Genomic DNA, 12,213 nt, shown 5'->3' with positions numbered 1-12,213 from the left:
ATCCATCAACTTCACACAGCCATTGAAGAGGAGTGGACTACATTCCACTGCGCATAATCAACAGCCTAATCCACACTATTTGAAGGAGTTGTGTCGCACTGCTTGAGGCAAATGGTGGTCACACCAGATACTGAATGATTCTGATACACAAAGACCAACAGATATCTGTATTCCCAGTCATGTGAAATTCATAGATTAACCTAGTGGGCAGTATTTTCATTTTTGGAAAAATAACTTTCCTGTAGTAAACGGGATATTTTGCCAGGACAAGATGCTAGAATATGCATATTAGGATAGAAGCTTAGGATAGAAAACACTCTAAAGTTTCCAAAACTGTAAAAATATTGTCTGTGAGTATAACAGAACTGATATTGCAGAGGTGAAAGTCTGAGAAAAATCCAATCCGGAAGTGACTCATCTTTTGAAAGCTCTGCGTTCCAATTGAGCAGTGAATGGGCTATCAACCAGATTACTTTTTCTCCGTATTCCCCAAGGTGCCTACAGCATTGTGACGTAGTTTTACGCATTTATGTTGAAGAATACGCGTAAGCGGCTACATTGCGCAAGTGGTCCCCTGATAGCTCTCAGAGTGAGTCTCACGTAAAATACAGAGGTAGCCATTATTGCAATCGGTCCTACTGAAAAACCAATTGTCCCTGTGGATATATTATCGAATAGATATTTGAAAAACACCTTGAGGATTGATTATAAACAACGTTTGCCATGTTTCTGTCGATATTATGGAGCTAATTTGGAATATTTCTGTGTTTGTGACTGCAATTTCCGGGCGATTTCTCAGCCAAACGTGAAGAACAAACGGAGCTATTTCGCCTACAAAAATAATATTTTTGGAAAAAAAGGAACATTGGCTATCTAACTGGGAGTCTCGTGAGTGAAAACATCCGAAGCTCAAAGGTAAACGATTTAATTTGATTGCTTTTCTGATTTCCGTGACCAAGTTACCTGCTGCTAGCTGGACAAAATGCTATGCTAGGCCATCGATAAACTTGCACAAATGCTCGTCTAGCTTTGGCTTTAAAGCATATATTGAAAATCTGAGATGACAGGGTGATTAACCAAATGCTAAGCTGTGTGTCAATATATTTCACTTGTGATTTTCATGAATAGGAATATTTATGTCCGTTGCGTTATGCTAATTAGTGTCAGTCGATGATTACGCTCCCGGACCAGGGATGGGGAGTTAGAGATGAAGAGCTAATTTATTTATTTCAATTGATTTAGTCCTTATATGAACTGTAATAGTAAAATCTTTAGCGTTAATATATTTTGTTCGGTGTATAAAACACTGCTGTGGATCATATAACGGGTTTAGTAGTTGTTTGCACTTTAGAAATGGTTAACTTAACGTCGAGCATTTATCAATTGTTTCACAAAAAACATACTCTTGGAGAAAGGTCTGGAAGACCCCAAAATGTGAACACAGGGCAAAGAAACATACCCAACCAGTAGTTTTTTGCATTTTTGGAATCGTAAAGATGCGGTTGCAGCAATGTCATCTTAGTCGTCGGATCATAGGACGTATCCATGTCTGGGAAGTTCTGGGGGATTCTCAGCTCGACAATGTAGAACATGCAGGTGAAGATGTCCTGAAGGTCATAAAAGTCGTCTCGGTCCACCTTACCTAAAGACCTTGCAGCACCAATTGCCCACCGCCTAACCTGAAAGAAAAAAACAGCAGAAGTTATGACCGTAGAGACTTCGAGAAGCTTTTGCGACCATGTCAGACAGACGAGAGCCTTAACCTGTTACTCCTACCCCCTACTTTTTCAAACATTCTGTTAAAAATCGTGCAACATTTCAGCGCCCTGCTACTCATGCCAGGAATATAGTATATGCATATGATTAGTATGTGTGGATAGAAAACTCAGACGTTTATAAAACTGGTTAAATCCCGGCTGTGACTAACAGAACGTGCGTTTCATTGAAAAGCGCAGGAAAATCTGATCACTGAAAATGGGAAAATATATCCAGGCGCTACTTGAACCCATTGTTGAATGTGAACCACATTAAATGGGGCCGAGGTTGCAATACCTACAGCTTCCACACGATGTCAACAGTCTTGTCATTTGCCTAGGATTTGTTTCTTGGTCAAACGGACACGAGGCAGCGCATTTCTTCCGGTCTCTGACCGGATATTTTGGTTGAGATTTACCAGGACATTATTTCCAGACGTACAGCTATAGAATATACATCGCCTCGTGATCAATTTGATCGATTATTAACGTTTACTAATACCTAAAGTTGCATTACAAAAGTATTTCGATGTGTTTTGTGAAAGTTTATCGTCGACTTTTTTAATTTAAAAAAATGACGTTGCGTTAACCGGTTAAGACTCTAGGGGCAGTATTTCATTTTTGGATAAAAAGACGTGCCCGTTTTTAGCGCAATATTTTGTCACGAAAAGATGCTCGACTATGCTTGGAATTGATAGTTTTGGAAAGAAGACACTCTGACGATTCCAGAACTGCAAAGATTTTCACTGTGAGTGCCTTAGAACAAAACCTACAGGCAAAACCAAGATGTTTGAGCGACCAGGAAATCAACAGGATTTCTGATGGCACGTTTTCCATGATCGCCTTATATGGCTGTGAATGCGACAGGAATGAACGGACACTTCCTATCGTTTCCCCAAGGTGTCTGCAGCATTGTGACGTATTTGTAGGCATATCATTGGAAGATTGACCATAAGAGACTACATTTACCAGGGGTCCCGCACGGTGTCTGTGTGGAAATTGGTGCGCAAAAGTCAGGTACCAGTATTTTTCCATCCGAATCTGAGAACAATGCAGGCTTCCAGGAATGGCATTTCAATGAAGAGATATATGACAAAACACCTTGAGGATGGATTCAAACAACGTTTTCCATGTTTCAGTCGATTTTATGGAGTTAATTCGGAAAAAAGTTTGACGTGTAGGTGACTGAATTTTCGGTTAGTTTCGGTAGCCAAATGCATAGTAACAAAACGGAACGTTGTGTCCTACACAAGCATCTTTCAGGAAAAACTGGACATCTGCTATGTAACTGAGAGTCTCCTCATTGAAACATCTGAAGTTCTTCAAAGGTAAATTATTTTATTTGATCCCTTTGCTGGTTTTTGTGAATATGTTGCGTGCTAAATGCTAACGCTAAATGCTAAGCTAGCTATCACCACTCTTACACAAATTATTGATTTTCTCTGGTTCTAAAGCATATTTTGAAAATCTGAGACGACAGGATTGTTAAGAAAAGGATAAGCTTGAGGATAGGCATATTTATTTCATTTCATTTGCGATTTTTAGAAATCGCTAACGTTGCGTTATGGTAATGAGCTTGAGGCTATGATTACGCTACCGAATACGGTGTGGGTAGGACTAACAGGTTAAAAAAAATGATGTTTTTTTCCTTGATCACACAGTCTTCATAAATCGATATCTAGGCTATATATGGACCGATTTAAACGAAAAAAAGACCCAATAATGATGTTTATGGGACATCTAGGAGTTCCAACAAAGAAGATTGTCAAAGGTAATGAATGTTTTATATTTTATTTGTGCGTTTTGTGTAGCGCCGACTATGCTAATTATTTTGTTTACGTCCCCTGCGGGTCTTTTGGGGTGTTACATGCTATTAGATAATAGCTTCTCATGCTTTCGCCGAAAAGCATTTTAAAAATCTGACTCGTTGGCTGGATTCACAACGAGTGTAGCTTTAATTCAGTACCCTGCATGTGTATTTTAATGTACGTTTGAGTTTTAACGAGTGCTATTAGCATTTAGCGTAGCACATTTGCATTTCCAGATGTCTAGATGGGACACCTGGTGTCGGGTAGGAGTAAGAGGTTAAGCTCTTTAGCAAATATAAAGACGTGTTAGATAAACCAAATGTATATATTTTTTGTTTTATTACCATCGAACCATAAAAGTCCACATTTGTTTTTTGTAACAATTCAGCAAGTTATTACCGTCTCGTTGGGGTGGACGAGGAGGAGGTAGATCCCTGGATCTTTAGAACACACCCGGAAGGAGTTATATTCCTCCATCTTACAAATTGCCTCAACACACATTTCACCTGGAAAAGAGAACATCTGATGAATTTATTCCCACCAAGAACACAGTCCAGGACTTAATAAAGCATGTTTCATTCCTAAATTTGGTTTGGGGGCATTTATAGGGAATTCATCACCCAAATTGAAATGAAAGAGTACTCACTCAATTCAGGGGATGCCAGCAGGTAGGGGTATTTGAGGACCTCTGACAGGGGAACCCCAAGACGGTCCTCATACACTGCGGGGCTGATGTTTGACACTCCGATTTCCCGGCCGTCCTCATCTACATAGCTGAGGTCCTTTGCCGGCTGTGCGTCTTTTGCTGCATGTGAAAACAAGTCCAGGAGCCTGGACGTCTCCAACTCCCATAGACTCTGTGTGGGAGAGAGTTTGAGGGGGGGGGGGGATAAGTGAGTGAGAGGGGGAGAAAGAGCAAGAGATCAAAAGGGGTTGTGTTGAGGAAAGGAGTAGATAAAAATGTAGGGAAAGTATGTAGACACTGACTAGAGTATTTCAATTAAGTGCCTTTTGTGATCACACCTGCCTCTCCATATTGTGGTCTTATTTTAATACTCATCTTTGTGGATTAATCTACCACAAACCATAGAGGTTCCTGTTATGAAAAATGATTCAATTATGTATACATTTAACGTAGAACTATAACAATTTTACCCTGTCACTGTACGATTGTATGAAATTCATTAGAATCATAAATCTAGTCAGAATTAGAACTAGGACTTTTTATTCCTTTTTAGTATGTAAGCAGAGTGCAAGAGTGAAACAAATGATAAGAGGAGCTATTGACAGACAAGCTGTACTACTGTGTTACTTACAGAACATTCTCTCCCCACCCAGGGAGGGGAGAGACCTTGGGCTTGTAGTAAATTGTATAACAGGTGGCAGACAACGTATGAGAAGGAGAAGACTTGTGAACTATATTGTCATTGTCTCAGAGGAGGAGGGACATTTATGACAAAATGTGAGGTATATAGACCAATGTACAGGAAATGATAGGCAGAGCTCTCATAAATAAACATTCATGACTATTGTAGACTGCCCTCTGTCAGTCTACAATATCCTACAAATCCTGATATAGCAGACAGTAGTTTAATTGAATTGGCTAATTAACATGAGAACTTAATTCTCTTAAGAGTTCCTCCTTTAAAAGTTGTGCGGGCTGCTGCAGAATTCTATGGCACATGATTTAATTGTCAGACATTTTTACCACCAGAGGGAATCTTTGAGAAGCATTTGATAATCTTTAAAATTGGCATTACTAGAGAATTTAAAACCTTTTTGTAAGAACATAGATTGATTACCACATTTTTCTTAATTTGATGAACATTCTGTCGTTTCTATTCCAAGAAAAACGAAACCCTCTGGGTTTCTGTTCGGATGGAACCCGAAGGTATGGCGCTGTACAATATGACGATCGGGAGTAGGCTACAGTACTAAGAGCATAAGCTTTATGTCGGTGCCGGGGCTATATGACTGTGCCATCAACTTGATCAACTTTATATATGAAAATAAAATATATTTATTTTGAGTGATTGTAATTTGAATAAAGGGCAAAATATTTATGTTTTTAGAGGGAGAGAAATGTCCAAATGGGACTCCCAATCAAACCTGATGGGTCATTTCGCGGGATGTATTGACTGAAAGAAGCCGATTTGAAGACAAATAATGACATCATTGTGCACCAATGATTTGCCCTCTTTCGTTGATTGACTGTATTTTAACCCAATGACAACTGATCGTCTTGAAATCTAACTGGGTAGATAGCCAATGAGCTGAGGTAAACGGCAATAGGTCATGTTTATGTGTTGCAAGACCAACCCATGTAGTAAGCTCTGGCGTAAAGAGAGTAATTCGCTATTGAAGTTTCATACCGGAAGGAGCAACACAGATTACGCACAGCGTTGTTTCGCATATTCAGCTATTTATATCTCAATCATTATGGCGACTACGTCAGGGAAAGCTAATTCTAAATATGTACACACAATTTTAGAATAAATTGATTTGGAAAGTGAGAGATTGTTGTAGGACGATTCATTTTGCGATTCCCAAGTGGAGGAATATTTTTTTGAACTAGAGAGGACAGTTTTGGACTGGTACGTTCTTCTCATGCTAATGCACTTGGTTTGAAATTAATAATATAAAATGTGATTTTTTATATTTTTTAGAAGCAATATATAAAAACATGTAATGTCATGAAATGTGAGATGCGTGTGTCTGCTGCCCCACCAAAACCCACATGATATAACCTATTTGAGGCTGTTGAGGGGAAGGCATTGCCCACAATAATGGCCAAAGTGAAATGGAGAAAGTAGATACAGCTGGTCCGTTGTAATATAATAGACAGTAGATCTAGCTGATCTGTCATAATACACTAAATAAAGGGAACACTAAAATAACATCCTAAATCTGAATGAATGAAATATTCTTATTAAATACTTTTTTTCTTGACATAGTTGAATGTGCTGACAAAAATCACAAAAATGATCAATGGAAATCAAATGTATCAACCCACGGAGGTCTGGATTTGAAGTCACACTCAAAATTAAACTGAAAAACCACACTACAGGCTGATCCAACTTTGATGTAATGTCCTTAAAACAAAAGGTCACACATGATGTCTAGCATTGTCTTGCATTAGGAGGAACCCAGGGCCAACCGCATCAGCATATGGTCTCACAAGGGGTCTGAGGATCTCATCTCGGTACCTAATGGCAGTCAGGCTACCTCTGGCAAGCACATGGAGGGCTGTGCGGCCCCCCCAAAGAAATGCCACCCCACTGACTGACCCACCGCTAAACCGGTCATGCTGGAGGATGTTGCAGGCAGCAGAACGTTCTCCACGACGTCTCCAGACTGTCACGTCTGTCACATGTGCTCAGTGTGAACCTGCTTTCATCTGTGAAGAGCACAGGGCGCCAGTGGCGAATTTGCTAATCTTGGTGTTCTCTGGCAAATGCCAAAAGTACTGCACGGTGTTGGGCTGTAAGCACAACCCCCACCTGTGGACATCGGGCCCTCATACCACACTCATGGAGTTTGTTTCTGACCGTTTGAGCAGACATGCACATTTGTGGCCTGCTGGAGGTCATTTTGCAGGGCTCTGGCAGTGCTCCTCCTTGCACAAAGGCGGAGGTAGCGGCCCTGCTGCTGGGTTGTTGCCCTCCTACGCCCTCCATGTCTCCCGATGTACTGGCCTGTCTCCTGGTAGCGCCTCCATGCTCTGGACACTACGCCGACAAACACAGCAAACCTTGCCACAGCTCGCATTGATGTTGCATCCTGGATGAGCTGCACTACCTGAGCCACGTGTGGGTTGTAAAGACTCCTTCTCATGCTACCACTAGAGTGAAAGCACCGCCAGCATTCAAGTGACCAAAACATCAGCCAGGAAGCATAGCAACTGAGAGGTGGTCATCACCTTGCTAATTGCCCATAATTTCCAACTGTTGTCTAATCCATTTGCACAACAGCATGTGAAATTTATTGTCAGTGTTGCTTCCTAAGTGGGCAGTTTGACTTCACAGAAGTGTGATTGACTTAGAGTTACATTGTGTTTACGTGTTCTTTATTTTTTTGAGCAGTGTATATTCAACCTAATAATAAATATATATAATAATAATAAATATATATAATAATAAATATATATATATAATAATAAATATATATATATAATAATAATAATAAATATATATAATAATAATAAATATATATTATTTCTGCAGGCATGGATGTGCCTCAGTGCCAAAAGGGCACAGCATGGAGGAGTCACTGTGTTCTTTGCTAAATTAAGTCCATCAACTGCGCCACATTCTTTACAGCAGAAAGAGACCGCTATGGCACCTGGCATCAGCAGCACAATATTGTGTAGAGCTTTGGCAAAGTGGGTGGGGTTACATCCTGCCTGTTTGGCCCTGTCCGGGGGTCTCATCGGATGGGGCCACAGTGTCTCCTGACCTCTCCGGTCTCAGCCTCCATTATTTATGCTGCAGTAATTTGTGTCAGGGTGCTAGGGTCAGTTTGTTATATCTGGAGTACTTCTGTCTTATCCGGAGTCCTGTGAATTTAAGTATGCCCTCTAATTTTCTCTCTCTCGGAGGACCTGAGCCCTATAGGACCATGCGTCAGGACTACCTGGCATGATGACTCCTTGCTGTCCCCAGTCCACCTGGCCTGGCTGCTGTTCCAGTTTCAACTGTTCTGCCTGCGGCTATGGAACCCTAAACTGTTGATATTTACTCTTGAGGTGCTGTCCTGTTGCATCCTCTACAACTACTGTGATTATTATTATTATTATTATTATTATTACTACCACCCTACTGGTCATCTATGAATGGTTGAAAATCTCAGCCATGTTCTGTTCTCTGTGGAGATTATGACTGGCCATCCCTCAGCCTGGTTCCTCTAGGTTTCTTCCTGGGTTTTAGCCTTTCTAGGGAGTTTTTCCAAGCCACCATGCTTCTACACCTGCATTGCTTGCTGTTTGGAGTTCTAGGCTGGGTTTCTGTACAGCACTTTGAGATATTAAGCTGATGTACAAAGGGCTATATAAATACATTTGATTTGATAGAGGACTGAGGGTCTTCCAAATATTTAAAGTGTGTAAATAGTTACCCATGTTATTTTGTAAATGTATATATACTTTTTCCCCCATATTTTTTTCTCCATTTTTGGAGAGGGTGTTAGAATACCATTTTGGTATTTTGTATATTGTTATTTGTTTCAAAACGTATACCTTCACCAATTTGGCCACTTGGGTACATTTGGGCTACTTGTGTGACTTCATGATAAATGTCACGTAACACACTCATTTTGGAAGTTATCATTCTGAAACTTTGCACAAGTACTGTTGCCCTCTTATAATTTTTCACTGAAATTGACCCCATCATCCTATCTGAATGTTTGTTTCATCTTGTTCATTTTAAAGATACAAAAAAGAAAAAACGTATGGTTTTTCATTGTATTATCTAAACCATATCTATTGTGTTATATTCTCCAACATTCAATTCACATTTACACAAACTTCAGTGCTTTCTTTCAAATGGTCCCAAGAATATGCATATCCTTGGTTCTGTGCCTGAGCTACAGGCTGTTAGATTTGGGTATGTCTTCAGGCAGAAATTGAAAAAAGTAGGGGGGTAGCTCTAAGAGGTTAACCTTTTGCGACTAGCAATCCCGTATCCGGGAGCGTAATCATAGCCTCAAACGCATTAGCATAACGCAGCTGACACAAATACTACTAGAAACTTTTCCTATTCATGAAAATCGCAAATGAGATGAATAAAATATATTCAAACACAAGCTTAGCCTTTTGTTAACACTGTCATCTCAGATTTTCAAAATATGCGTTACAGCCAACACTAGACAAGCATTTGTGTAAGTTTATCATGGCATAATGCTATGCTAGGCTCTGCTGACAGCAGGCAACATTTTCACGAAAATAAGAAAAGCAACCAAATTAAATAATTTACCTTTGAAGAACTTCAGATGCTTTCACTCAGGAGACTTAGTTAGATCGCAAATGTTCCTTTTTTCCAAAAATATGATTTTTGTAGGCGAAAAAGCTCCCGTTTCTTAATCATCCTTGGCTGAGAAATCGACCGGAAAATGCTACTACTACAACGCCAAACTTTTTTCAAAATTAGCTACATTGACAGAAACACGGCAAACGTTGTTTAGGATCCACCCTCAAGATGTTTAACATATATTCGATAATATATCCGTCGAGGCAATTGGTTTCTCATAAGAAGCGATTGGAAAAATGGCTACCTCAGTATTTTATGCAAGATTTTCTGCGGGAGACACATGTGACCACTTGATATATATGGTCCCTTACAGCCATTCTTCAATGGAAATGCCTAAAAAGATGCTGTAGACACCTTGGGGAATACGTGGAAAACGTAAGCTCATTCGTAGCTCATTCACAGCCATATAAGGGGTCATTGGCATGAGGCAGTTTCAAAAAATGCGGCACTTCCTGGTTGGATTTTTATCTGGGTTTCGCCTGTAACATCAGTTCTGTGGCACTCACAGACAATATCTTTGCAGTTTTGGAAACGTCAGAGTGTTTTCTTTCCAAAGCTGTCAATTATATGCATAGTCGAGCATCTTTGTGACAAAATATCTTGTTTAAAACGGGAATGTTTTTCATCCAAAAATTTTAATAGCGCCACCTAGTCGCAAGAAGTTAACCAAATGTTGCAATTGCGATTTAACTTGTGAATTAGAGCAAAACTGTTGGAAATAGAATGACTATTCTATTTCTATTGTTAGAATATAATAGTGGGCACTTTGAATACAGTGTTGTAACTTGAATGGGTTACACAGTTAATGTTTACAGTTACTTCATTGAGCTGTATCTAAAGATATTTTCTTTAAAGTTATTTACATATGTAACTGTATTAGAATTTGTGTGTTGGAGATTGCGAGAACTACATACAACAAAATATGTATTGGATTACGCTTTTGACTGCAAGTTCCAGAATGCCTTGCGACCGGAAGTAGAGAGAGAACTCGGCAGTTATGAACAAGTGATTATCCTGACACTCGCAGGCAACTTTGTTTTGTCAAATCTAAAGTTGTTAAGTGACGTGAACAAGTAGTATTACTAAAAGAAGCTTTCATATCAAACCAGACGTCCCAAGTCTTTACTTTGTAGTTCTTCTATATTTTGGTGCCGAAGCCCGGGAAAAGTATGAGCTGCAACGAAGATCGTAGGGATGAAGCGGCTGAAATGGCTGAGGAGGAGCATCGGCATGAAGCAGAAAGAATGAGACGAAAGCGGGGTACCATTCGAGGTGCCACAACACGGATTTTGGATCAGTTTGACGTGGAAATAACCCAGTCAAATTTGGATACCGATCACTTGGATACATTGTTGGAATCGCTGTCAGCTAAAGAGGACAGCTTGTTTGAACTTGATCGTGGAATTGAACAGTTAATGCCATTGGGCAGACTGGAAGCGGGGATTGCATGCACGGAGGATTACAAAGAGCGTGTTATGCTGAAGAGCCGTGCACAACAAGTGATAAAGAAAAACACAGGACCGCAATCCACTACCAGTACGGGTGAGTGACGCTAACTCAAACAGATCACAGAGACAAATCAGTAAGGATACCAAAGTTGATTGAGAAATTCTATGGAGATGCCAGTATGTGGCAGTTTTGGAGCCAGTATGAGACTGCTATTCACAACAATGATTCACTGTGTAATAAAGAAGTTTACCCATCTGAAAACATCTCACTTGACCAGCTGCAAAGGCAGTAGCAGGACTGATGCTAACAGACAGTAACTGTGATGCAATCGCTCTGCTCAAGAGCAGATTTGGAAGGAAAGATCTTGTGATTAGTGCTCACATGTCAACGGTGCTGAATCTCACTCATATGAAGAAATCCTCTGACCTAAACGCATTGAGGCAGGTATATGATGAATGTGAAATTCAGATTAGAAGCTGGGAACCACTGGGTGTAGTGTCAGAAACCTATGGAAGCATACTATGCCCAATCTTACTGCAGATGATTCCAGAGGACATAGCTCGACTATATTCGTCAGAGGGGAGTAGATGAATGGAAAGTGTCTGAGATTGTGAGTTTCCTACAGAAGGAGGTTCAGAGCAGGGAGAGAGCACTACAAATGACAAGATCATGCAACCAATAGTAAGAGAGCAAACCATGGAACAAGTCATGCTCCTCCAATTAAATGAAAACAAAAAAAGACCCAACATGCCATCTGCTGCGGCACTGCACACATCCAGCCAGAAGGAACAAAACTGTCTATTCTGTGACAGTGCAGACCACAAAACAGAAAACTTCCCTGACCACAATATTGTTATACACAAAGAGAAAAATGGGAAGATTGTTTGTATGTTTAGGAAAGAAACACATTGCAAAATTCTGTAAAGTCAAAGATGTGTCATGTGCAACATGTGGAAGAAGACATCACATTGCTGTGTGTGCCGGTAAGAGGGGTGAGGTGCAACCCCCTACTGTTTCTGCAGATGCTGTTGTTTCCTCAGTTATTCCCCATTCAGTGAAGATTAAACCAGATGGACAGAACACTGTTGCTACAAACAGCAAAGGCATGGGTAGAAGGCCCATCGGGCAGGAAGATCGCTCGTTGCTTACTAGATGGAGGCAGTCAGAGAAGCTTTGTAC

General features: G+C 40.3%; 1 protein-coding gene across 1 annotated transcript in view; it reads right to left on the bottom strand.

The window, feature by feature from the left end:
* Positions 1-12,213, bottom strand: part of setx (senataxin) — a 67,818-nt gene that overhangs the window by 41,259 nt on the left and 14,346 nt on the right. The window contains 3 exon segments of the mRNA XM_046290331.1: positions 1,460-1,679; positions 3,962-4,068; positions 4,209-4,419. Of these exon segments, the coding sequence (XP_046146287.1) occupies positions 1,460-1,679; positions 3,962-4,068; positions 4,209-4,419 (538 nt within the window).

This window comes from Oncorhynchus gorbuscha, linkage group LG11 (assembly GCF_021184085.1).
Source record: "Oncorhynchus gorbuscha isolate QuinsamMale2020 ecotype Even-year linkage group LG11, OgorEven_v1.0, whole genome shotgun sequence".
Taxonomy (NCBI): Eukaryota; Metazoa; Chordata; class Actinopteri; order Salmoniformes; family Salmonidae; genus Oncorhynchus; species Oncorhynchus gorbuscha.
Note: the sequence above shows the minus strand (reverse complement) of the source record. Positions and strands in the feature narration are given on the sequence as shown.